Source organism: Cervus elaphus, chromosome 19 (assembly GCF_910594005.1).
Source record: "Cervus elaphus chromosome 19, mCerEla1.1, whole genome shotgun sequence".
NCBI classification, from domain to species: domain Eukaryota; kingdom Metazoa; phylum Chordata; class Mammalia; order Artiodactyla; family Cervidae; genus Cervus; species Cervus elaphus.
In genome coordinates this window covers 50876033-50898941 of record NC_057833.1, presented here as the reverse complement: position 1 = coordinate 50898941, position 22909 = coordinate 50876033, and the positions used below count along the sequence as shown (strand labels likewise).

At 49.5% G+C, this 22909-nt stretch overlaps 1 protein-coding gene across 1 annotated transcript in view; it reads right to left on the bottom strand.

Moving 5' to 3' along the window:
• ADCY5 (adenylate cyclase 5) overlaps positions 1 to 22909 on the bottom strand; it is a 162920-nt gene that overhangs the window by 28647 nt on the left and 111364 nt on the right. The window contains exons 7-12 of the mRNA XM_043873986.1: positions 22572 to 22713; positions 20508 to 20648; positions 15867 to 15889; positions 13304 to 13448; positions 11960 to 12057; positions 2087 to 2174 (exon numbers count right to left, since the gene is read on the bottom strand). Of these exons, the coding sequence (XP_043729921.1) occupies positions 2087 to 2174; positions 11960 to 12057; positions 13304 to 13448; positions 15867 to 15889; positions 20508 to 20648; positions 22572 to 22713 (637 nt within the window). The remainder of the gene's footprint in view (positions 1 to 2086; positions 2175 to 11959; positions 12058 to 13303; positions 13449 to 15866; positions 15890 to 20507; positions 20649 to 22571; positions 22714 to 22909) is intronic.

Sequence of the window (22909 nt, the reverse complement as noted above, 5' to 3'; positions counted from 1 at the left end):
AGGAAAGATTCTTTTTTGAGCATTCAGCAAAAGAATGTTTAAGAGGCCCTTTCAGCTATGGTATGCTTTTTTTTTAAGGTTGTGGTGAAATATATATAACACAAAACTTGCCAGTTTAACCATTTTTAAGTGTCCATGTCAGTGGCATGAATTACCTGCACAAATGCCGTGAAGCCAGCACTTCTGTTTCCCAAACCCTTCCATCACTCCAAACAGAAACTCTGAACCCAGTAAGCAATAACTCTTCATTCTCCCTCTCCCAGCCCCTGGTACCCTCTAGTCTACACTCTGTTTCTGTGAATCTGTGTGTTCTCGATACTTCATATAAGCAGAATCATGTAATATATGGCTTTTGTGTTTGGCTTCTTTCCCTTAGCGCAGTGTCTTCAGGCTTCATCCATGTTGTCGCGTGTGTCAAAATCTCAGTCCATTTTATGGGAGAATAATACTCCATTGTATGGATAACACGTTGTTTATTCGTTCATCTGTTGATGGACACCTGGGCTGTTTCCACCTTTTGGCTCTTGTGAATATATGGTGTGCTTTTACAGGCATGAGATGAAGAAAGTGGGACAGTCCACGGGGGGATAAACAGGTTTGGGGGAGGCGGGCTTGACCACAGCAAGACCAAAGGGCAAGAGGGACTGAACACAGAGCAGGAGCGAGGCTGTAGCCTCGGGGAAGGAGCTGGGGAGAGGCAGGGAGCCAGGGTTAACCCCTACCTTGCAGCACAGCAACAGGCTGAGCACCCAGCTCAACCTGCCAAGTCACCTTGGCCAGCCCTGCCTCTCCCTCAGCCCACGCAGGGGCAGGGCTGTAGCACACAGATGGTTGTAAGGTCCTTCCGGTTCTGACCATCCATCCTTCAAGATATTGACCATCAGGTGATGAAACAGTGAACAGCCCAATGAAGGACTCTGTTTGGAGGGTGGAGGGAGAAAGAGGACTCTGGAGGTGACAAAGGCCCAACTCCCCAGGAAGGAGAACAGGGTGCCCCCTGCAGAGGGTGTAGGGAGTGGCAGCAGGGCCTGAGGCCCCAAGGGGCTTGGCTCCACGTGAGTGTCCAGGAGGAGCAGAGAAATGGCTACAGCACAAGCTGGACAGGGCTTGTCCCTGCCGGGATAGAGCGCTTTCTAGAACCAGACTGGCCCCATCAGGGAATTCTTAGTGAAAGTGAAGTCACTCAGTTATGTCCGACTCTTTGCGACCCCATGGACTGTAGCCTACCAGGCTTCTCTGTCCATGGGATTTTCCAGGCAAGAGTACTAGAGGGGTTCCCATTTCCTTCTCCAGGGGATCTTCCCGACTCAGGGATCGAACCCAGGTCTCCCATGTTATACGCAGACGCTTTACCCTCTGAGCCACCAGGGAAGCCCAGGGAAGCCCAGGGAAATCTTAAACCAGTGGGAAAGAACTGAGGAAGAGGTTTGGTGGGCAAGGCAAATGGGAACCTGACTGATTTCTACAACTGACCCTAATGACCTGTGGTCAGGTCCCCTCAAAGGACACAGCTTGGATGGCAACACGGCATGCCTAAGAAGAGACATGGGAGAAAAACATAGAGCAGGGTCTCACATCCTTATCCCTAGCCATGTGGCCTAGTCTGAAACAATGGACCACTCTGGATCTCCCTCTCATCTATATGATGGGCAGCTCAAAAGCTATCATCTCTAAGGCCTCCTCCAGGGCCATCTCTGGGGCACACTGGAACCCAGAAGAGGTGTGACCCCTTTCACCCATTCTTTCAGCAGATTTTTTGCGACCACTGCTCTGTTCTCGGCTTTGTGCTGGGTGCCCTTCCTTCGGCCCATCTGATACCCAGGGGCCAGATGGAAGAGGTGGCAATAGAATCTTCTTGTTGCAGAGATGGGCAAAGGCTAACAGAAACAGCCTGTACAAATAAACACCCTCAGACAAACTATGGCCCCTGCAGTCTGGCTTGCTGCTAGTGCCAATCAAGAGGTATGATCCAGCTTCAGGCACCTTGGTCCCGAGCATGACCCTCCAGCTCCAGCGCGGGGAGCTTATCAGAGGGCTGGAAGTGAGGGGAGAAGGCAACTGGGGATCAAGTGTAAACCGGACTCACCTTCACGCAAGAATAGATCACGGACACAAACACCACCAAGGTCAGCAGCAGGAAACAGGTCAGGTAGAAACTCAACATGAACACGGAGCTGGAAGGAGAGAGGAGGTGGGAATCCCAGGGCTCTGAGAGGCCCTGCGAAGGAAGCAGAACTTGCTCATTTCTCCTGCACCCACTGCCCAGTCTTTGGTGCCTGGCTCCTGACTCACCGAGGGGAGATTAGAGCCTTACAAGCTGATCTAGGACCCTCCTCCGTAATGGTCTGGCTCCTGCCCTTCCTCTTGGTCCTGTCACTTTCCTGGGGAGCACAGCCCACAGCAGGGACGAATGGAGAACTGGTGACACCTGCTCAATGTTTTACCTAATCCTTAGCTATCCATAGACTCACTTTGTTTAACTGGGAAGGACCCATTTTAAAAATCACCTGGTTGTTCCCTCCAGGTAGTCACTCATGGCTTGACAAGTAACTCTGAAGATGGAACATTGATTTGATAAGTGGCCATCATTTATAGAAATGCATTTGTCAACAACACAACCAGCCACTCTGAGAAACAGTAGTGACATGTCCCTTTGGAGGGCAGAGTCCCTAAAGCTGTGCCCACTGTCAGGCTGTACAACAGTCCTGCTCAGTCCTTCTGTTCCCCTACTCCCACCCAGCTCAACAAAAGTCATAAAACCTGCCAGGCTCTCTACATTGTCCCTCCTTACAGGAGCAGATCACAGGTGAGCTTAATGTTCACCAAGAGCCAGAATCCTCGGACGAGAGAACTGCAGATGACTTTCCATCTGGGGCCTGCCACGGCTCTCCTGGGACAGGAGCTGGCTGAGGCACGGCACTCTCCACCAACCACAGGAGCCTCAGACACTCCTCCCTTTCAGGGAGTGAGATGGCCTGAGATGCCAGGCGTTGTCCGCAGGTTAGAGGCAAGTGGGGGACACAGAGGGCAGGTGGACACCTCCAGGGAGGAGTCTTTGTTCCAGGCTCTCCCAGGAGCCAGCACTTATCTGCCTTAAACAAATAGAACAGGCAGAGAGAACTCTCTTCAGAGGGAAAGAAAGACCTTTAAAGTAGCTTTTAAGGCTTCCCTGGAGAGAGGATGGCCAGAGAACGACCTCTGTCCATGCCTTAGCAGCTCGGTGCTGTGGCCAGGAGGGAGGGAAGCTGCTGCTGGCAGAGCAGGGATCTGCAAAATCCCAGCCCCAAGCCACGCTGTGGAAAAAGAGAAGCAGCAAGGAGGCGGACTGTGCACCCAAGCGAAGGGGACTCTCAGCTGCAATGGGACAGAAAGTCTAGGTTGCTTATTATGCCTATAGCTCCATTTCATTACTGAACGTAGGTCCATGCCATAAAGACCCACAATCCCACCAGCTCTGCACACCCTCAGTGCAGGGGGCAATGGGCACTAGCTGCCTAACCAGGGAGCAGCAGGCTGCTGGTGTCTGGTTTTCACCTGCAGTATTCTGATAGGGTCACGGCAGACACAAACGCAAGGGCCATCTCTTCAACAATGAGCACCATTAAAAAAATAAAAAGCATTGAGTAATAAGACACCATGACGCGTGCACCTCCCCATATGATGCACTGAGGACACTTCTGTGGGATTCTTGTCAAAAATAACCTCCATCGAATCATGAGGAAACATCAGACAAACCTAAATTGAGACATTCTAAATCGAGACATTCTACACATTAAAAAAAATTTTTTTTTTTTGGATGCCTGCAGCTTGTGGGATCTTAGTTCTCAGATCAGGGATTGAACCCTGGGCCCCTTGCATTGAAAGCATACAGTCTTAACCAGTGGGCCACCAGGAAGCCCAAGACAGTCTACACATTAATTGGCTAGTACTCAACAAAAGTGCCTAGTCCACGAAGGATCAGTAAAGGCTGAGGAAGCATCACAGACTAGAAGGGACTAAGGAGATACAGCGGTTAAATCCAATGTGGGGTCCTGGCCCAGTGCCTAGAACACAAAAAGGCCATTTGGGGGAATGCTGATGAAATGAGAATATAGCCTGTAGATTGACAATCATAGTATTGTTGCAATGCTGACTTCCGAATTTGACTACCGTACTACAGTTATGTGGGTTGTTAACAATAGGAGAAACTAGATGAAGGATGTACAGAAACCCTCCACAGTACTTTTGCAACCTGTTTATAATTATTTCGAAATGAAAAACAGAAGGTGTTGGGGTGAGGGGACACTTCTAGATTGTTAGATTTAAGAGACATAACCAAATGCAACCAGTGACTCTTGAGTATATCCTGGCTATGAATAAATTAGAAGCAGAAGACATTTAGGGGTACAATTTTGGAGATTTGAACATAGATTTGGTATTAGATGATTGCAGAGGAACTGGGGTTAGTTTTGTTTGGTATAGGAGGCATGGTGGTTAAAAAGCAAAATGCCTTTAAAACAGGTATTGCGGGGAGCGGCTTGAAAGAGCTGACTCTGGGAGCTGCCTTGATTGATTGTCGAGGGTCTGTTCGCAGACATAGCTCTCTGTCCCGCCACCCCTCTGAAATTTACTATCCAAGTTAACTCCTAACAGACCATTAGTGAGCCTTGAATGCACACAAGGTGCAGATAGATGGCTTTGCACGACTGCCCTTAAGATAAGTAGGATGCCTTTGGCGCCAGGAGAGAGCTCTGGTGATTGTTATCTTAAAGATGATGTACATGGGGAAGAATTTTCTTTGGGATGCCTCTCTTCTTGGTTTAGTATATATGTAACCCTGAGAAATAAAGAATCATCGTTGACTGCAGCGATCCTCTCGACCCCATCTGTTCTGTCTCCTTTTTTCTTAGCCTAAAGGAACGCATCGTGTTGCTCGCTGAAATCTTCCGGCTGGCCCGGCAAGTGGCGCCCAACAGCGTGGGGCTCGACGAAAGTTCCTTGCGGCCGCTGCCCGTTGAAACTATTAAGGTAAGTAAGAGTGTGTGTACTTGTATATTGAGGGGCAGGAAGGAATATTGTCGAGAGTATAAACCATGGGACAAGATAATAGTCGTCAGTTGTTTGTGCATATGTTACAGATAATGTTGAAGGATCGGGGAATGCAGGTTACTAAAATGAAATTGCAGACTTTTCTTAGTTTTGTTGAGGAAGTATGTCCCTGGTTTCCACAGGAAGGGACTATGAGTTTAGAGATATGGAAAAAGATAGGGAAACAGATTCAAACATATTATACTCTCCACGGACCTAATAAGGTTCCTGTGGAAACATTTTCATTATGGTCTTTAATAAGAGACTGCCTTGATTTTGAACATGAGGAAGGGAGTAAATTAAAACACATGCTCCAACCCAAAGAACCAATTTATGCTACTCCTAAAGTTTATGCTACTCCTGAAGGGAAAGGACCCAAAACCTTTGAATTAGAATCTGCAAAACCTTTGAAGGAAAATGAGGGAACGCTGACTCCAGAGGATGAGGAAAGTTTAGAGAAACAGGCAGCTGCTTATCATAAGGATGATCATTGGGAATTACTTGTAACTGACAATTCGAATGAGCAGGCAGCAGCTGCCCCTCCGACAAAGGGTCTGGAGGCACTCATGCAGAAATTATTAATAACAATAAAGGAAGAAATAAAAAGGGAAGGTAGGGATGAAGGCGCTGGTGCAATCTCTACTGCGCCTCCTGCTTATGCACCCTCAACTATTGCTGGATTAGATCCTCCAACTATTTCCAAACCTGAAAATTTGTTGAATATAACTCGTGAATCACACAGTTTGTCCCCCTTGCAAAAGGCTATGCAACAGGCCCAAAGAGCTGGAGAAACTGTTCAGGGATTCTCCGCTACTTTCCCGGTATTCGAGCATGAAAACCAAAGGTATTATGAAGCTTTACCTTTCAAACAACTAAAGGAATTAAAAATTGCCTGTGGTCAATATGGACCTACGGCTCCTTTTACCCAGACCATGATAGAGAGTCTAGGAGGTCAAAATTTGCCACCTAGTGATTGGAAACAAATTGCAAGAGCTTGCTTATCAGGAGGGGACTATTTATTATGGAAATCAGAATTTACAGAACAATGTGGCCATATAGCTGAACTAAACCAGCGACAAGGGATCAATACTACATATGAAATGTTGGTAGGGGAAGGGGCCTACCAGAATACCAATGCTCAATTGAACTATTTGCCTGGAGCATATGCTCAAATTTCTAATGCTGCTCGGCAGGCTTGGAAAAAGCTCCCTTGCTCTAGTAATAAGACTGAGGAACTTTCAAAAATTCGTCAGGGGCCTGATGAACCATATCAAGATTTTGTGGCTCGTCTTCTTGAAGCAGTAGGTAAGATTATAGCTGATGAGCAGGCTGGAATAGTGCTTACTAAACAATTAGCCTATGAAAATGCAAATTCTGCCTGTCAGGCTGCACTTAGACCGTACAGAAAAAAGGGAGGTCTATCAGATTACATTCGTATATGTGCTGATATCGGACCTTCCTATATGCAGGGTATTACCCTGGCTGCAGCTTTACAAGGTAAAAGTATAAAAGAAGTATTATATCAACAGCAAATGAAAAATAAACGAGGATTACCTAGTAGGGGAAATGCTGGCTGTTTTGTTTGTGGCCAGCCTGGACATCGTGCTGCCTTTTGCCCCCAAAGAGCCAATTCAGGGAATATTAAAACTCCTAATTTATGCCCTAGGTGTAAAAAAGGAAGACATTGGGCAAAAGATTGTAAATCTAAAATTGATGTCCAGGGCCACCCACTTCCCTCGCAGTCGGGAAACTGGGTGAGGGGCCAGCCCCTGGCCCCGAAACAATGTTATGGGGCAATGCAGGGAAATCAGATGGTAGAAGGCGAGTTACAGATTTGTTCAGAGCCACCTCAGGGAGCGCAGGCTTGGACCTCTGTTCCTCCTCCTACACAGTACTGACTCCCGAAATGGGAATGCAGGCTCTGCCCACTGGGGTATACGGCCCTTTGCCTGATGGAACCGTTGGACTTTTGCTTGGACGTAGCAGCTCCACCATAAAAGGACTGCTCATAGCTCCTGGAGTAATTGATGCTGATTATACAGGAGAAATCAAAATTATGGCCCATTCCCCACAATGCATTACCACCATAGCTAGTGGACAGCGTATAGCTCAATTGATATTGGTCCCTGCAGTGCAAACAGGAAAAGCATTGGCTTCCAGGAGAGGGGAAGGTGCCTTTGGATCCTCTGACGCCTACTGGGTCCAGGCAATAACTAATAATCGTCCTGAGTTCACATTAAGAATAAATGGAAAGTTGTTTACAGGCATTCTGGACACAGGAGCTGATGTTTCTGTTATTGCTGAGAGACACTGGCCCCGAGAATGGCCTAAACAGATAGCTATATCAACATTGCAAGGAATTGGTCAAACTAATAACCCTGAACAAAGTACAGAGCTGTTACATTGGACTGACCATGAGGGTCACGAAGGAGACATTAGACCTTATGTCCTCCCAAACCTCCCTGTAAATTTGTGGGGACGAGATGTTATGACTCATATGGGAGTATATTTATACAGCCCCAGTGATCAGGTTAGCAATCAGCTTTTAGATCAAGGGCTTCTTCCCACCTCGGGACTTGGAAGAAATAATCAGGGAACTGTTGCGCCTGTTCAGACAAAAAGGTTACCAAAAAGAAGTGGACTTGGGTATTTTTAGAAGGGACCTCTGATCCTCCTGTAATTCACGCAGATCCTATTACTTGGAAGTCTGAGGAGCCTGTGTGGGTTGATCAGTGGTCCCTTTCCAAAGAGAAAATTGACGCTGCCCAACAACTGGTGCAGGAACAGTTAGAATTGGGACATACTGAACAGTCTAATTCACCTTGGAATTCGCCCATTTTTGTTATTAAGAAAAAATCTGGGAAATGGAGGCTTTTGCAGGATCTGTGAAAGGTTAATGAAACTATGGAAGCCATGGGAGCATTACAACCAGGATTGCCTTCTCCCATGGCTATTCCTAGGAATGCCCACATAATAATCCTAGATTTAAAAGACTGCTTTTATACTATTCCTCTAGCACCTCAAGATTGCCCTCGATTTGCTTTTAGTGTTCCATCTGTTAATTTTTCCCAACCAATGCGCAGGTATCATTGGAAAGTTTTGCCACAGGGTATGGCCAATAGCCCCACCTTGTGCCAGAAGTTTGTTGCAGCAGCATTGTTTACGGAGTTTTTCTGCTATGGGCCTACCTAAATGCATCAAAACAGACAATGGCCCTGGATATGTTGGCCGCAATTTTCAAACCTTTTGTGCCCAGCTGCGCATCGTACACAAGACTGGAATCCCATATAACCCACAGGGAGGGCCAAGGAATTGTTGAGCAGGCACATCAAACCCTTCAGCACCAACTGAAAAAATTAAAAAGGGGGAGTTTGTATGCTATTACGCCTAACAATCTTCTTAGTCATGCTTTGTTTGTTTTAAATTTTCTGAGCCTTGATAAAAATGGAAAATCAGCAGCTCAACGTTTTTGGCACAATGATAATAAAAAGGCACGGCCATTAGTCAGGTGGAAAGACCCGCTAGAAGGCAGATGGCATGGGCCGGATCCAGTTCTAATATGGGGGAGAGGTCATGTTTGTGTTTTCCCGCAGAATGCCGAAGCGCCGCGCTGGCTCCCGGAAAGGTTGGTACGCACGGCAGAGGAGAGCACTGGAGGAGCGAATGAGACAGCTCACAATCCAGGAGATGGTCCCGCTGCCGACAGCTCAGCAGATACAGGAACTGTTACAGATGGCGTGTGAGAATGCTTCCAACCCTTCCCCTGCCTCTCCTACTAGTATATTAATTTCATTATTACTTCTTTTAAACCAGATAAGTTCCATGGAAGCCAGTATCTTCTGGGCGTATGTTCCTGATCCCCCTCTTTTACAGCCCGTTGGATGGGAAATGAGTTCTGTTCCTGTGTATGTGAATGACACAATACTTTTGGGGGGGTTTTCTGATAAGCATGTTTTTCCACAGAATGCCAGTATTTCTTATACGGGATCCTCTTCACAATTACCAATGTGCTTTTTCCGAAATCATAATGTTTCAGGTTGTCTCACTGTTACAGATGTTGGATATTCTGATTACAGCACTGGCTGGAGTGTGGATATTCCTGGTGTGACCAAGCTCACAGGGCATGCACAGCGACGCAACGGGACGGGACCCCAGGATATCCCATTCTGTGGCCTGGGGCATAAAGGGAAACATATAGCGGTGCCATGGAAACTCTGCCGGAATGAGACTGCTACGGTGTATTCTATTACTAATGACACGCACTCACTGTGGGACTGGTCGCCAGACTCAGAGAGAAACCCCGGAAAGGAAAGTAACAGACAGTTTGCAGCGAGAATTTGGAATCTTGGCGGCACCCTTGTTTATCAAACTGAGGTCTGGAAGTTGCTGGCCGCTTTTGAAACAAGCGGATCCTTCATGCAGACTGGAGAAAAGGTTAAAGGTGGACTTTTTTGGAATGCAACTTGGAGATATCCTCGGGCTTGTGTACCTTATCCATTTATGATTATTGCTGGTTCTGTAAATCTTACTAAGAATAATAGTCAATATCATGTTCATTGTTTTAATTGTACCCTGACTAATTGTATAAGAGGAATAAGAAATAATTCTGGAGTCTTGATAGTTAAAAAACCACCTTTTGTTATGTTGCCTGTAAATCTTACTGAGCCTTGGTATGAAGAGTCAGGGCTTGAGCTGTGGAATAAGGTGCGTACAGCCCTTGCTAGGCCAAGAAGGGGGATAGGATTAATAATTCTAGGAGTAGTAACACTTATAACTTTAATTGCTTCTGCTGTTACTGCTTCTGTATCTTTAGCTCAATCTGTGCATACTGCTGGCATTGTAGACGATTTGGCAAAAAACACTTCAAAGGCTTTAGGGATTCAAGAAGATATAGATAGAAAATTAGAGGATAGACTAAATGCGCTTTATGATGCAGTAAGATTTTTGGGAGAAGAAGTGCAAGGGTTAAAGCTAAGAACAAAAATTAGATGTCATGCTAACTATCGTTGGATTTGTGTTACACCAAAAATTTATAATGATACTGAAACTCCTTGGGACAGAGTGAAATCACATTTAGATGGTATTTGGCATAATGAAAACATTTCCTTAGATCTATTACAACTTCATCAGGAAATTCTTGATATAGAAAATGCTCCTCGGGCTAGTATGGATTTGGCAGAAAATGCTGAAGAGTTTGTTAACAGTTTGTTTTCCAATTTTCCTTCGATAACCTCACTTTGGCATCTTTTTTCAGGGGTCGTGGCCATGCTTCTGGTATTAGCGCTTTTTGTGTGCATTACTCCTTGTATCATAAAGAAATTTGTCAAAGAGCTGTGGGACATCAAGGCTGTCCTACACAGTAATTATTTACGCCAAAAGAATCAGGCGTGCCATTTTATTAAATAAAAGAGGGGGAGCTGCGGGGAGCGGCTTGAAAGAGCTGACTCTGGGAGCTGCCTTGATTGATTGTCGAGGGTCTGTTCGCAGACATAGCTCTCTGTCCCGCCACCCCTCTGAAATTTACTATCCAAGTTAACTCCTAACAGACCATTAGTGAGCCTTGAATGCACACAAGGTGCAGATAGATGGCTTTGCACGACTGCCCTTAAGATAAGTAGGATGCCTTTGGCGCCAGGAGAGAGCTCTGGTGATTGTTATCTTAAAGATGATGTACATGGGGAAGAATTTTCTTTGGGATGCCTCTCTTCTTGGTTTAGTATATATGTAACCCTGAGAAATAAAGAATCATCGTTGACTGCAGCGATCCTCTCGACCCCATCTGTTCTGTCTCCTTTTTTCTTAGCCTAAAGGAACGCATCGTGTTGCTCGCTGAAATCTTCCGGCTGGCCCGGCAAGGTATAGATTGACATTTCATCAGGGGCACAATGTCCCTGTGTCTAAAATTTACCTTAAAAAATCAGAAATACAACATTCTAAATCAACTATACTTCAATTTTAAAAAATCAGATAAAAGCAGATGAAACAAAATTTGCAAAATATTAACAATTGTTCTACCAATGGGGTGGGTGTTGATTACATTAATTACTTCTCTGTATGCTTGAAATATTGCTTAATGAAAAGTAAAAGATGTGTATATATGCATATGCATGCATATATATATACACATACATAAATACATATGTGGAGTGGTTATCTTTCTCACTTAGCTGTGAGCCTACAGTGACTGACTGTCTAACAAACACTTCATTTCCAACAGCCCACTTCCGAGTGGTTCCCTCAGAAGACACAAGCCTCTCTCAGGACACGGCCAGTCCTCAGAAAAGTTCAGGAACATCTCTTTGAGAGAAGCCTTCAGAATCTGAGATCCATTCTTTGAAATATCCAGAGTAGCAGAAAACCCTTATCTTAAAAAAAATTACTTATTTTTTATGTTTTGGCTGTGCGGCATAGCACATGGGCCCTTAGTTCCCCAACCAGCAGTCCAAATCCAACCTGTGCCCCCTGAGTGGGAAGCACAGAATCTTAACTACTGGACCATTGGGGAAGTTCAACCTTTATCTTTTGAAGATGCATTGACTTTTTGCAAGAACCAAAGGTCACACAGAAACCAACCTGGTGAATACTTTGGGTGATTCAGTGGGCAACAGTGGTCTGTGTTAAAACAGGATAAGAGGATGAAGTGGAGAGAGGGGTGTCCCATGTGCTGGCTTGCTCCCAGATAGAAGTTCCCCACAAAGAGCACTTCGCCTCCCCATCAGGGAGGAGGCAGACCTCGGCTTCCTGGTTCCCCTGAGCACACATCTGGAGACTTCTCTCCTATCTGAGCAAACTCAGCTCAGATCCCACCCCCCTCTGATCTCCTATGACCTCTTCTTTACTCCTGGAGCCCCTAAAGCCAGAAGAGGTTGCCTGGAAGGGATGAGGTACTTACTGGGGCACGATGGTGATCTGGACAAAGCAGATGAAGAGGAAGACGAGTGAGGCACATGCCACGTAGGCACCGAATCGGTCATCCACCTGCTTGGAGTACTGAGAGGACATGGACAGGGTGAGGGGGCGGTCACCCAGCCAGTCTGCTCCAGCCCCCTTCACCCCAGACACAGCCGGGACTGCCCACTCCTGATACATGGAAGGCCAGGTCAAGAAGCAGCACTGGCCACAGCTCTCAAGAAATCAGTCCACTCACCACACTGTGGTGGCCCTGGGGAGGGCGGCTGAACTGTCTTAAACCAGAAACTCTGCAGGCTGGGTCACCATGAGAGGAATCCATAACGATCATGGCACACGTTCCTGAGCACCACCTACACACTAGGACATGTGCCGGAGCCTGCAGGCATCACTGCACATCCTCACAAGAGCCCCAGGAAACAGGCACAGGACTGCTGCTGTTTCTGTTTCAGAGATGAGCATGCTGGGTCTCAGAGAAGCCAGGCGGCTTGTCAAGAGTCACAGAGCTCATCTCCAAGGTCCTGACTCCCAGCTCCCACCCCTCCCATGACATCAACCAGCTGCAAGGATGGCTGTGCTGGCAGAGAGAGGGTAATGCATGAGTCAGTTCCATTTATGCCGGTAAGCAGACTAAGTTCCCTTCTCATAGCTCCCTCCTCCTGATTTGGAGTGCCTCACTTGGCCACGATCATGAGTCCACATGATCCCATGTTGCCCAAACACAAGGGAGACCCTGTGATGTGTAGCAGAGACCCTGGACCCGCTCTGTCTGGTTCCGGTTCTGTCTCTACCTCACTGGGTGGCCTAGGGCAAGTCACCCAACTACTTTGAGCTTTACTCAGTCACAATTTAAGGAGGGGGGAGAGAGAGCTCTTGACCACCCCTTCCAACTAGAATACTTTGAGGTTCCAGTGTGCCAAAGGCAGCTGATGGTCCAGTTATCATTATAATGATAATAACAATAATACAAACAGCAATATTTATTGAACATCTACTATGTGACAGATACTGTTTCATGTGTTTTACACATATGGACTTGCTTAATCCTCACTGACACTATGAGGTAGGTATATTAAATATTCCCATTTCCAGATAAGGAAACTGAGGCACAGAGAAATTAAGATTTACCTTTTTCCACCAATAAAGTCTCCCTAAAAGCCCCATTTCCTGGTCAGGACAGCGTCAGAGCTGGGGAAATGGAGATGACAAGAAGGAGCTCTTTCCATGGTAATGGAAGTGGGAAGGGAGCCAGCCTGTTGCTTCGACCCCCCTCCCCTGTGGTCCTGATTCTGCCTGGGGCCCCTCCTTCCCAAATGGGGTGCTGTACCTTCTTCTCTAAGTCAGGCTCCCTGAAGGTCAAGAGGAACTTGCGAACATGTTCAGATCGCAGCCTGTCGATGCTCCTGGCATCAATGGCACGGCCCAGAAATTCATCCACTTCATCCTCAGGGTTCGAACTTTCCTGGGCGTTCCTGGTGAGCAAGGAACCGCAGGCACAAGATAGGCTGACCACCAGGGGGCGCTACTGCGAGGGGACTGCCGGCTCAGCCCTGTACCCAGACCCACTAGAGGGGCTGGATCAACCCTAATTAGGGGGTGGGAAGCTGAGAGTGACACCAAGACAGCCAGAAGCTTAAGTGCTTACATGCGCAGAAAACTTCCCAATTCTCAGAAAACTGCCCCCGCGGGTTGTGGGGGCTTCACTGACCATAGTGAAAATGAAAGTGTTAGTTGCTCAGTAGTGTCCAACTCTGCCACCGCATGGGCTGTAGCCTGACAGACTCCTCTGTTCATGGGATTCTCCAGGCAAGAATAATGGAGTGGGTTGCCATTTCCTTCTCCAGGGGATCTTCCCGAGCCAGGGATTGAAGCTAGGTTTCCTGCATTGTGGGCAGACTCTTTACCATCTGAACCACCAGGGAAGCCCCCGACCATAAGGATTTTCTAACTCTATTGGTATATATATTATTATATGATAATGATAAAACATGTAACCCACCAGGCTCCTCTGTTCATGGGATTCTCCAGGCAAGAATACTGGAGTGGGTTGCCATGCCCTTCTTCAGGGGATCTTCCCAACCAAGGGGTCGAACCTGCGTCTCTTAACATCTCCTGTATTGGCAGGTGGGTTTTCTTTACCACTAGCACCACCTGGGGAGCCCATATATGTTATATATGATAATGATAATATGAATTATCATCAAAGGTTTGTTTTTTTCCCCTTCAGGTAACAATTTCTGCTCTTAACTCTTCAGCTGTACCATCATCCTGAAATCAAAGGCTGAGACCAGAAGGCAAGACCTCTGCCACAAGGCCTGGGAGCCTCCTGGCTGCTCTTGCCTGACTCTGGGGACTCTATGGAAAACATGGTGCACAATCTTTTGGTGCTGAACTAAACACTCTACTTCTAGAGTGAAGCCCAGTCCTCGAGTGGGATTTCTGACAGCCCCAGAGACAGGGAAGTGGAGGAGAGAGAAGGGGATACTCCCTCAGGTCGCTGGGATAGGGCCAGGAGCTGGCGACCAATGTATAAGGCCCTCCCCAGCCTGGGAGCTGCACGTGTGTGTGTGTGCGGGTACACACGCAGAGTGTGTGTGTGTGTGGGGGGTACACATGCAGAGTGTGTGTGTAGTTGTGTGTGTGTGCGGGTACACATGCAGAGTGTGTGTCTGTGTAGTTGTGTGTGTGCATGTGTGTGTGTGCGGGTACACATGCAGAGTGTGTGTGTAGTTGTGTGTGTGCACGTGTGTGTGTGGGTACACATGCAGAGTGTGTGTGTGTAGTTGTGTGTGTGCACGCGTGTGTGTGTGGGTACACATGTAGAGTGTGTGTGTGTGTAGTTGTGTGTGTGCACGTGTGTGTGCAGGTACACATGCAGAGTGTGTGTGTGTGTAGTTGTGTGTGGCACGTGTGTGTGTGTGGGTACACATGCAGAGTGTGTGTGTAGTTGTGTGTGTGTGTGTGGGTACACATGAAGAGTGTGTGTGTGTGTAGTTGTGTGTTTGCATGTGTGTGTGTACGGGTACACATGCAGAGTGTGTGTGTAGTTGTGTGTGTGCACGTGTGTGTGCGGGTAACATGCAGAGTGTTTGTGTGTGTAGTTGTGCGTGTGCACATGTGTGTGTGCAGGTACACATGCAGAGTGTGTGTGTGTGTAGTTGTGTGTGTTCACGTGTGTGTGCGGGTACACATGAAGAGTGTGTGTGTGTGTAGTTGTGTGTGTGCACATGTGTGTGCGGGTACACATGCAGAGTGTGTGTGTAGTTGTGTGTGTGCATGTGTGTGTGTGCGGGTACACATGCAGAGTGTGTGTGTGTGTGTAGTTGTGTGTGTGCACGTGTGTGTGTGCAGGTACACATGCAGAGTGTTTGTGTGTGTAGTTGTGTGTGTGTGTGTGCGGGTACACATGCAGAGTGTGTCTGTGTGTAGTTGTGTGTGTGCACATGTGTGTGTGTGCGGGTACACATGCAGAGTGTGTGTGTGTAGTGTGTGTGCACGTGTGTGTGTACGGGTACACATGCAGAGTGTGTGTGTGTGTGTGCAGTTGTGTGTGTGCACGTGTGTGTGTGCAGGTACACATGCAGAGTGTGTGTGTAGTTGTGTGTGTGTGTGTGTGCGGGTACACATGCAGAGTGTGTGTGTGTGTAGTTGTGTGTGTGCACGTGTGTGTGGAGTGGAGATTATAAATGGGTGGTCCCAAGGCCCAGCCTCTCTACGGGGGCCTGGGCTCCAGAGCTGCTGGTCTCTCAGGTGCAATGGGCTCCGTTCACTGGTGGCCAAGACTGCGTGTCCTGAGCTCATCCTCTCCAGAGCACAGAAACCCAGCTCCGGGCAGCTTGGAGGCAGCCCCCAGACCGAGGAGCAGGAGTGAAGAAGGGCACGTGACTCACTTGTCCTTGGGGTCTTCAAAGCCCTGAAAAAGAGGGATGGAGAGAGAAGGAAAGGAGCGTGAGAACAGAGGGGATGAAGTCAGGGGGCTGCAGCTCATCCTCTGCCCACAGTTCATCCAGAGCTCAGACACAGACAGCACTGTACTCAGCCGTCCGCTCCTTCCTTCGTTTGGTGAACACAGCTGGGGTTGGGACAGGCTCCGTGCTAGACACTGGGGGTGCACTGTGATTTCACTTCCTCCACTGGCAAAATCCATGTGTCTGAGCTCTTCTGGTCCCCACACCTGATTCCTCGTCTTTCTCCAAACCTCCCGTCACTTTCCTCCTGGACCATGGGCTTGGTGGTGTATATGTGTTAGTTGCTCAGCTGTGTCTGACCCTTTGTGACCCCATGGACTGTAGCCCACCAGGCTCCTCTGCCCATGGAATTCTCCAGACAAGCATACTGGAATGGGTAGCCATTCCCTTCTCCAGGGGATCTTCCTGCCCAGGGATCGAACCCACATCTCCTGCACTGCAGGCAGACTCTTTACCATCTGAGCCACCAGGGGCTTGGTGGGTACCCTCCCCATTCTCCCACTTACTTAGATGGAAATAAGAGAAACTGCTAAGTCAGTGAATCCCCACATGCCTGTGCACACCCATGCACACACAGCTCATGGACACTCACCGCGCCCACTTACAAGCACACAGAGAATCTGGGAGTTCACAAGTTTTGAGCTTAAGAACATGAAACTCTGGTTACCTGAAACAGCTTTTCTGGTATCTGAGAATCTGTGTTCTTGTAAGGCTGGGGTGGCTGGGGACCCAGGAGGTGAGATACCTGGAGTCAAACCTGCCCCGGTTTGACTACTGTCCTGATGTTCTGATGTTCACTCACACAGGGCAGGGGTGAGGGTGGGAGGGGCCCTCACGAGTTACCAAACTCAAGGCCCTACCTAGAGTCCACCTACAAAGTCCACAAAGGATAGCGGTGTGTCAGGGTCTGACTGACGGAATGGAGGGAGGGGTCCCTAAATGGGGAGGGGTGGGACTCAGGAGGCAGTGAGGGAGACATAAGCACCCAGGGCAGGCAGCTTCAGGTTGCCAGGACGAGGGCAGAGCGTGCCCTCCTGTCCCTGCGATCCAGCATGGAACATACTGCTGGGCAGACAGGGGGCTGGTAAACATCAGGGGGGGCCCAAACCCCAGAGGAACACACCCCTCTTCATTCCCGCTGAGGAGGGGGACTTAGGTTGGTCCCCAGAAGTCAGAGCTTCCCGGCTCTGAATAGACGTGGGGCCCATGGGAACTGAGGTGTCTGTTCTCCCCGCCAGCTCGGGGCCTGCAGGGACCTCGGCAGGCCCTAGTGCTACATCCAAGGGCCCGACCGTGGGCTCTGAGAGCCTCCCGGGCTGCCCAGTGGAGCTCTTCCCTTCTCCTTGTCCTCTGAGAACCTCCAAGCCCTCCGTCCGGGCTGCAGGATCTGGCCCACCACACCGTTCCTGCTCGAAGCTGGAGGAGCCGGGGCCACTCAGGTGGGTGCCCCATCTGGGGGCAGGCAGGACCCCTCAGGGTACAAGGCCCATTCCCCACAGGCCACGGTGCCTCAGAGGACGTCCAAGCCACGTTATGCCTACACTGGTCTCTACAGCTCAGAACTAGAGCCGACACGTTTCTAACAAACCTGTCTCTGAGTTTCTCCAGCATTCCTTTGGTCATGTGTATGGGCTGCTGTTGGGGGCTGTGTCCGCTCTAGGCTCCCTGAGTGCCGGGTTGGAGTGGTGAGCTGACGACTGTCAGAAAACACTTTGGTGGATGAACCACAGCAAAAGGCCTCTGAGAACACAAGCCAGGACTCCCCTGAGGGTCCAGTGGTTAAGAACTCGCCTTCCAGTGCAGAGGATGCAGGTTTGATCCCTGGTCAGGGAACTAAGATCCCACTTGCCTTGGGGAAACTAAGCCTTCATGCCATAACTACAGAGCCTGCACACTCCAGAGCCTGTAACAAGAGAAGCCCGTGCACCACGACAAAAAGCCCATGAGCCACAGCTAGAGAAAGCCTGTGTGCCCCAACAAAGAGCCCGCTTGCCACAAGGAAGACCCAGTATGGCAAAAACAAACAAACACAGAAACAACCCACAGGCCAGCGGGCTGGGTTCCAGTCCCCGACCTGCTCACCAGCTCTAGGACTGTGGTCCTCAGCCCAGGGAGGGGGGGGGTCCTCAGATGGGTTCCTGCAGTTCTGCCTCAGCACTTCTGGGTAGCAGCTCAGCCCAGTGTTTCTGTCTGGGGCCCAAGTCCTCACCTTACACACTCCCCTGCCAACCTTTGTATTAATAAATAACCTTAGAGACTTTACGACACACGCCTAAAGCTCCTCACTATGCTTAACAAGCTGGGTAAAAGATGGATCAAGATTTAAAGAAAGAAGCTTCTGACTGCTAGTTACTACCCTCTCACTGCTCTCGGTCACTCCTCAATCTAATTCCTCAATCTAATCTCCACCCCATCTTCAGTGAAAGTCCAGGAAGAAGCTCTCTTTTTGCGTATCTTTCTCCAGGGTTTCTGGGCAGATTTAACACCCAAAGCCAATGGTATTCCAGACAGGACACTCTGACTGGGCAGGCAGGGGCCCAGGAGATGGTACTTCGATGCTGGCCCCTTGGGTAACTCTGCCCAGCAAGGAGGGGGGTGGGGAGCCTCTTCTCTCCTTCTACAGGGGTGTCCTCAACACTTATCTTCTGCTCACTCTCCATTTCCTCCCCTCTGGGCGAAGCAATTAACACCACGAGGAACCTTTCCTGCAGCCAGTCTCCCCTGAGACTCTTTCCCAATTACGGCCCTTCTGCTAATTCTTCCAAGGCTTCTCGTCCTAACAATGATTAATGTGTCTGTCAAATAGGTGCTTATAGTCCAAACTGGCTCCTCTGAGACTCTGAAATAACTGAAGAGTCTACTTACACCAAACATCACTAGAGAAAAGAACTTTCCAAAGATTTTAAACAGAGAACGGACAGCAGGCAGCCTGCCTTGTGGCGCTTTTCCCTCCTCACCTCTGTCCCGCCACATCGCTTTCTTCTTTCTTCTCCCGGATATCTCCACCTCCCCCTTACCCTCTTTCTCCAGTCTTCCTGCTCCCCTGTGCTTCTCTTTCCTCCCACCTGATGAGAGCTTCCCTCTTTGCATCCTGTTCTCAGTCTTCCCCCCCTCTCTCCTCTCACCCTCTCTCTCACCTCTTGGCCATCCTGGTCACACCGTACGGAGTCTGCAGAGGATGGTTAAAGAACCGGGGTGAGAAGAGAGAAGGTCCAGCAATTGCTTTGCAGAGGGGCCTGGAGGGAGTTGGAGTGGTACCTAGAGCCCTGGGTGGCACTGACCAGGTCCAAGTTCAAAGCCCTGAGGCTAGAGGCCAGCCTTCCTCCACCCTGTCCCTTATATTATGACCTTGGTGTCCTGCAAGTTGCCTCTTTACCGTCAAAAGTTAAAGTGGTGGTCCTGACTCAACTCACTTTTTTACTTCAGGGCATTTTTGTTACAACTTCGTCATTTGCTACTGGCTAGCTGGCAAGGAGCAGAATGACTGGTCCCCAGACTGTGTCCTCCCTCAGACCCCTGGATCTGTCTGCCGACTCAGCTGGACTCTTGGAGTCTCTAGTCACTGCAGCTGCAACTTAAAGCCAGTCTGAGCCACAGATCCCAACGTGGGGGTCCTCGTGTGGGTGGCATGCCTCCCATTCCTTGATCAGAATCTGTGGGAACTAAGTGGACACACACACACACCCCATCCCTCTCTCAGGGTGGGCAACTCCTGCCTGGGAATCGGGCTGCCCTTGAGCTGAGGAGTGTGTTCAGATGTAGAGGCTAAGCTCTCAGGAAAAAAGAAAGGAAACACTGCTGCTGAAACTGACTTCCTGTCACCCCTCTCCCTCTTCTTCCCACCCGCTGATGTCTTCCTTCCAGCCTCACTGATGGAACCCTGGCAGCACCTCCTGAATTAGCTGTCCCCGGTGTGTGCAGGGGGGGCTGAGGGTGTCTGTCCCCCGAGGCAGGCAGGGTCCCTTGAGATGGAGGCAGCGCCCCTACCACAGCCTCAGCTCACTCAGCCCACACTCAGTCCAGATGGTCTCACAGGGAGACTGGAATTAGCAGGGTGTTTCTCAGCCCCGAGGGCAAAAAGACCATCTCCTGGCACCTGCCAAAAAGCAGTGGGATTTATTCTGGGTGACTGAGCCAGAGTATATGTTTCAGCTGTCTGGGAAATGTACCAGATGCTGGAAGGTGTCTGAAAAGCTGGTGCCCACCTAACTCCCCAGGGTTCCTCAGACAGTTTCAAGAGACCCCTGGAGGCTCTATGGGACCCTGAGTCTAGCCTGCACCAGCAAGCTCTGCCAAGCGGGAAGGGGAAAGGGGCATTGCCACTCTGTTCCAAAGTCAAATCCAGCATGCCAAGAGATGGTGGGGCCCACAAAGAAAGCCCGGGGCTGGAAGTTAGGTGCTCTGGCTCCTGGTTCCAAGTCAGGGTGAACCCCTTTCCAACATTTCCTCCCGTGGCTCCTCAGGTTCCCTTGGCCACATGAGGGGCCTGACCCAGTCCCCTCACCCACAGGAGGCCCCAGCCCTGGAGAGTACGGCCCACACACTGCCCCACCAGCCACTCACCATCCGCTTCATCTCCTTGGACACCTGGTTGCCACCCAGGTGGTTGTAGAAGGGGCGCTCGGCCCCCCAGTGAGGCGGGTTGTGCCCGATGGAGTTGGTTCTCTGACGGTTCATCTTGGCAATCATGGCCTTCTCTTCTTTCTGGGAGAGCAACAGAAAGGCATCAGCCCATGGACAGGGCCCTTCGGGTAAGCCCACACAAAGTTTCATTTCTCCCAGTGCCTGGCCAGGTAGGAGTTGTGGCAGAGGCCTCTTCCTTCTCTGCACAGCCTGGGGCCCTAAGTGCACCCAAGAAATCATCCGAAGTCCCTCCAGACTCCCCAGACCAGTGCTGGCTGGGGGCTGTGAGCCTCAGGCGGGAGCAGCAGGACAGGATGATGAGGTTGGTCTTGTTGGAAAGCCATGGGGCGTGGGAACATCTGTCATTGGCACAGAATGTTAGAGCCTGTGATGCAGGGAGAGAAACCCGAGATTCCAATTTCTACCTCAAAACAGGCTTGTTCTAGCACAGTGAAGAGTAGAACAGGTCCTGCTGCTCAGAGGCAGCTTCGGGAGGTTTGGGTCATCAGAACGTGAGGTTCAAGGGCTGACATGCATTGTACAAATACACAGACGGGGCCTCAGCCAGCTCTCCGTGTGCCAACCACAATCTATCTGTTCATCCATCCAAACGAGCTAGAGGTGGAGGGCTAGAGAGGTCCTGGGAGGAACAGGGTGGCCTTCCCTTCTTCTCCATCCCTGAGCCTGGGAAGGCAGCTGCTCAGATCAGGGAGGCAGAGGGGAGAGATATAGCCTGCTCCAGCAGACATGGCTCTGGGTTGGGGCTAGGGTTGGGGGTTGTCCCATTTCATCTTTTCTGGACCACTTGTCAAGCTAGAAGAACCAAGACCCAGAGAACCCAGGGCAGAGGGTAATCCTTTATCCTGGGTGGGGCAGGATGAGGAGGCCTGTGGGCCCAGCGGAGAGGAAGGGTGTGGGAGGAGGGCCTGGGAGAATTTCAGTTCATTTATACTCCAGCCAAACAATAAGCAAATGCTTTAAAATGAGTCAACTAAACCACAAGGCACTTCCCCCAAAGTACCTACACCCTCCCATCCCTCTCCCAGGTGTCTGTGGCAGGCCTGACACAGCTCCCTCAGGGACCCTCCTCAACACCTCCCACACCCCACTCCCTGCAGCCAGAATCCATGTGCTGGGCTGCCCAGAGAGGGTGGGGTACCCCTCTGATGTCCCTCACAGGGTGGGCGCCTGCCTCAAACAATTCTGCCCACTTTGAAAAATCTACTTTTGCTGTCTCCAAGACTTTCGCTGAAATTTTCTCACAGCTTAATTTTGTCTTTAGTCTAACTCCTAATGAAAGAAACAGGGAAGTTTTTTTCTATCAAAGGGCTCTGACCAACAGATTAATTCAATTGGAAAATTTATAAGTAAAAGCATTTAAGTCTAGAGAGAAATATGAAGTGGGTAAAATAGAAAATGCTCTCGTTTGCTTTAAAAATTAAGAACATGGAACATGACACTATTAAAAATAGAACACTGAAGTCTGCTAATAATTCTGTTTTATATTTTGGCAAGTGTGGGCTGAGACAAAAGAAGGAAGAAGAAAGACTAGAAAGTGAGAGAGGGGGAAGAGAGTACGAAGAAACAGAGATATATAAGTACAGGCAGAGAGAGAGCAAGATCAACCTAGTTAGGCAATAGATAAGGAACGAGATGGAAATAAAGGACACCGTATACCCTGATGCTTCATGTCCATCTCATGGTCTTCTGTTGCATTGTTACTAACTGATCTGAGGTCTGTTGCATTTTTGCAACAGAAGGAAAATGAAAACATCTCCTGTTTGCCATCAGCCTTTGCTAAGCCTCTGTGTCTCTCATGTCCTTCTGGAGGTGCAGGAACCACGACTGCATCGGGACTTGACTCAAGGAAAGAGTAAGAGGAGAAGGAAGCAGCAGGCCAAGAAACATTCCTCCCCCAAGGAACGAAGCTCTTCCATCGTCCCCCCCCTCCACCGCAGGCCCCTGCCCACGCCCAACCCTGCCCCCAGCCCTTGGCCCCCTGACCCGCTTCTGGGTGCAGCGCAGGATGAGAAAGGTCTCGATACTGTGCTCCTTGAGGTAGGCGTTGCGCTCGCCCCCACAGCCTGGCTCCACCTCGTAGTCACCATTCAAGTAGTTGAGTGTGGCCTTGGTGATGTGGATGCGTCTAGGGTGGGGAGGCAAGCAGGGAGAGCAGGGCAGTAGATATGAATTCAGAACCCCCGCTCCTGTGCAGAACCAAACTGCCACCGACTGAGTCATTATTCAAATCCCAGAGCTCTGGCTCAAATTCTCACCCCTACCTGGGTCCCTCAAGGGACTGTACCCCTCCAAGTCATCAGGGTGGCTTGGTGGGCCCCGCC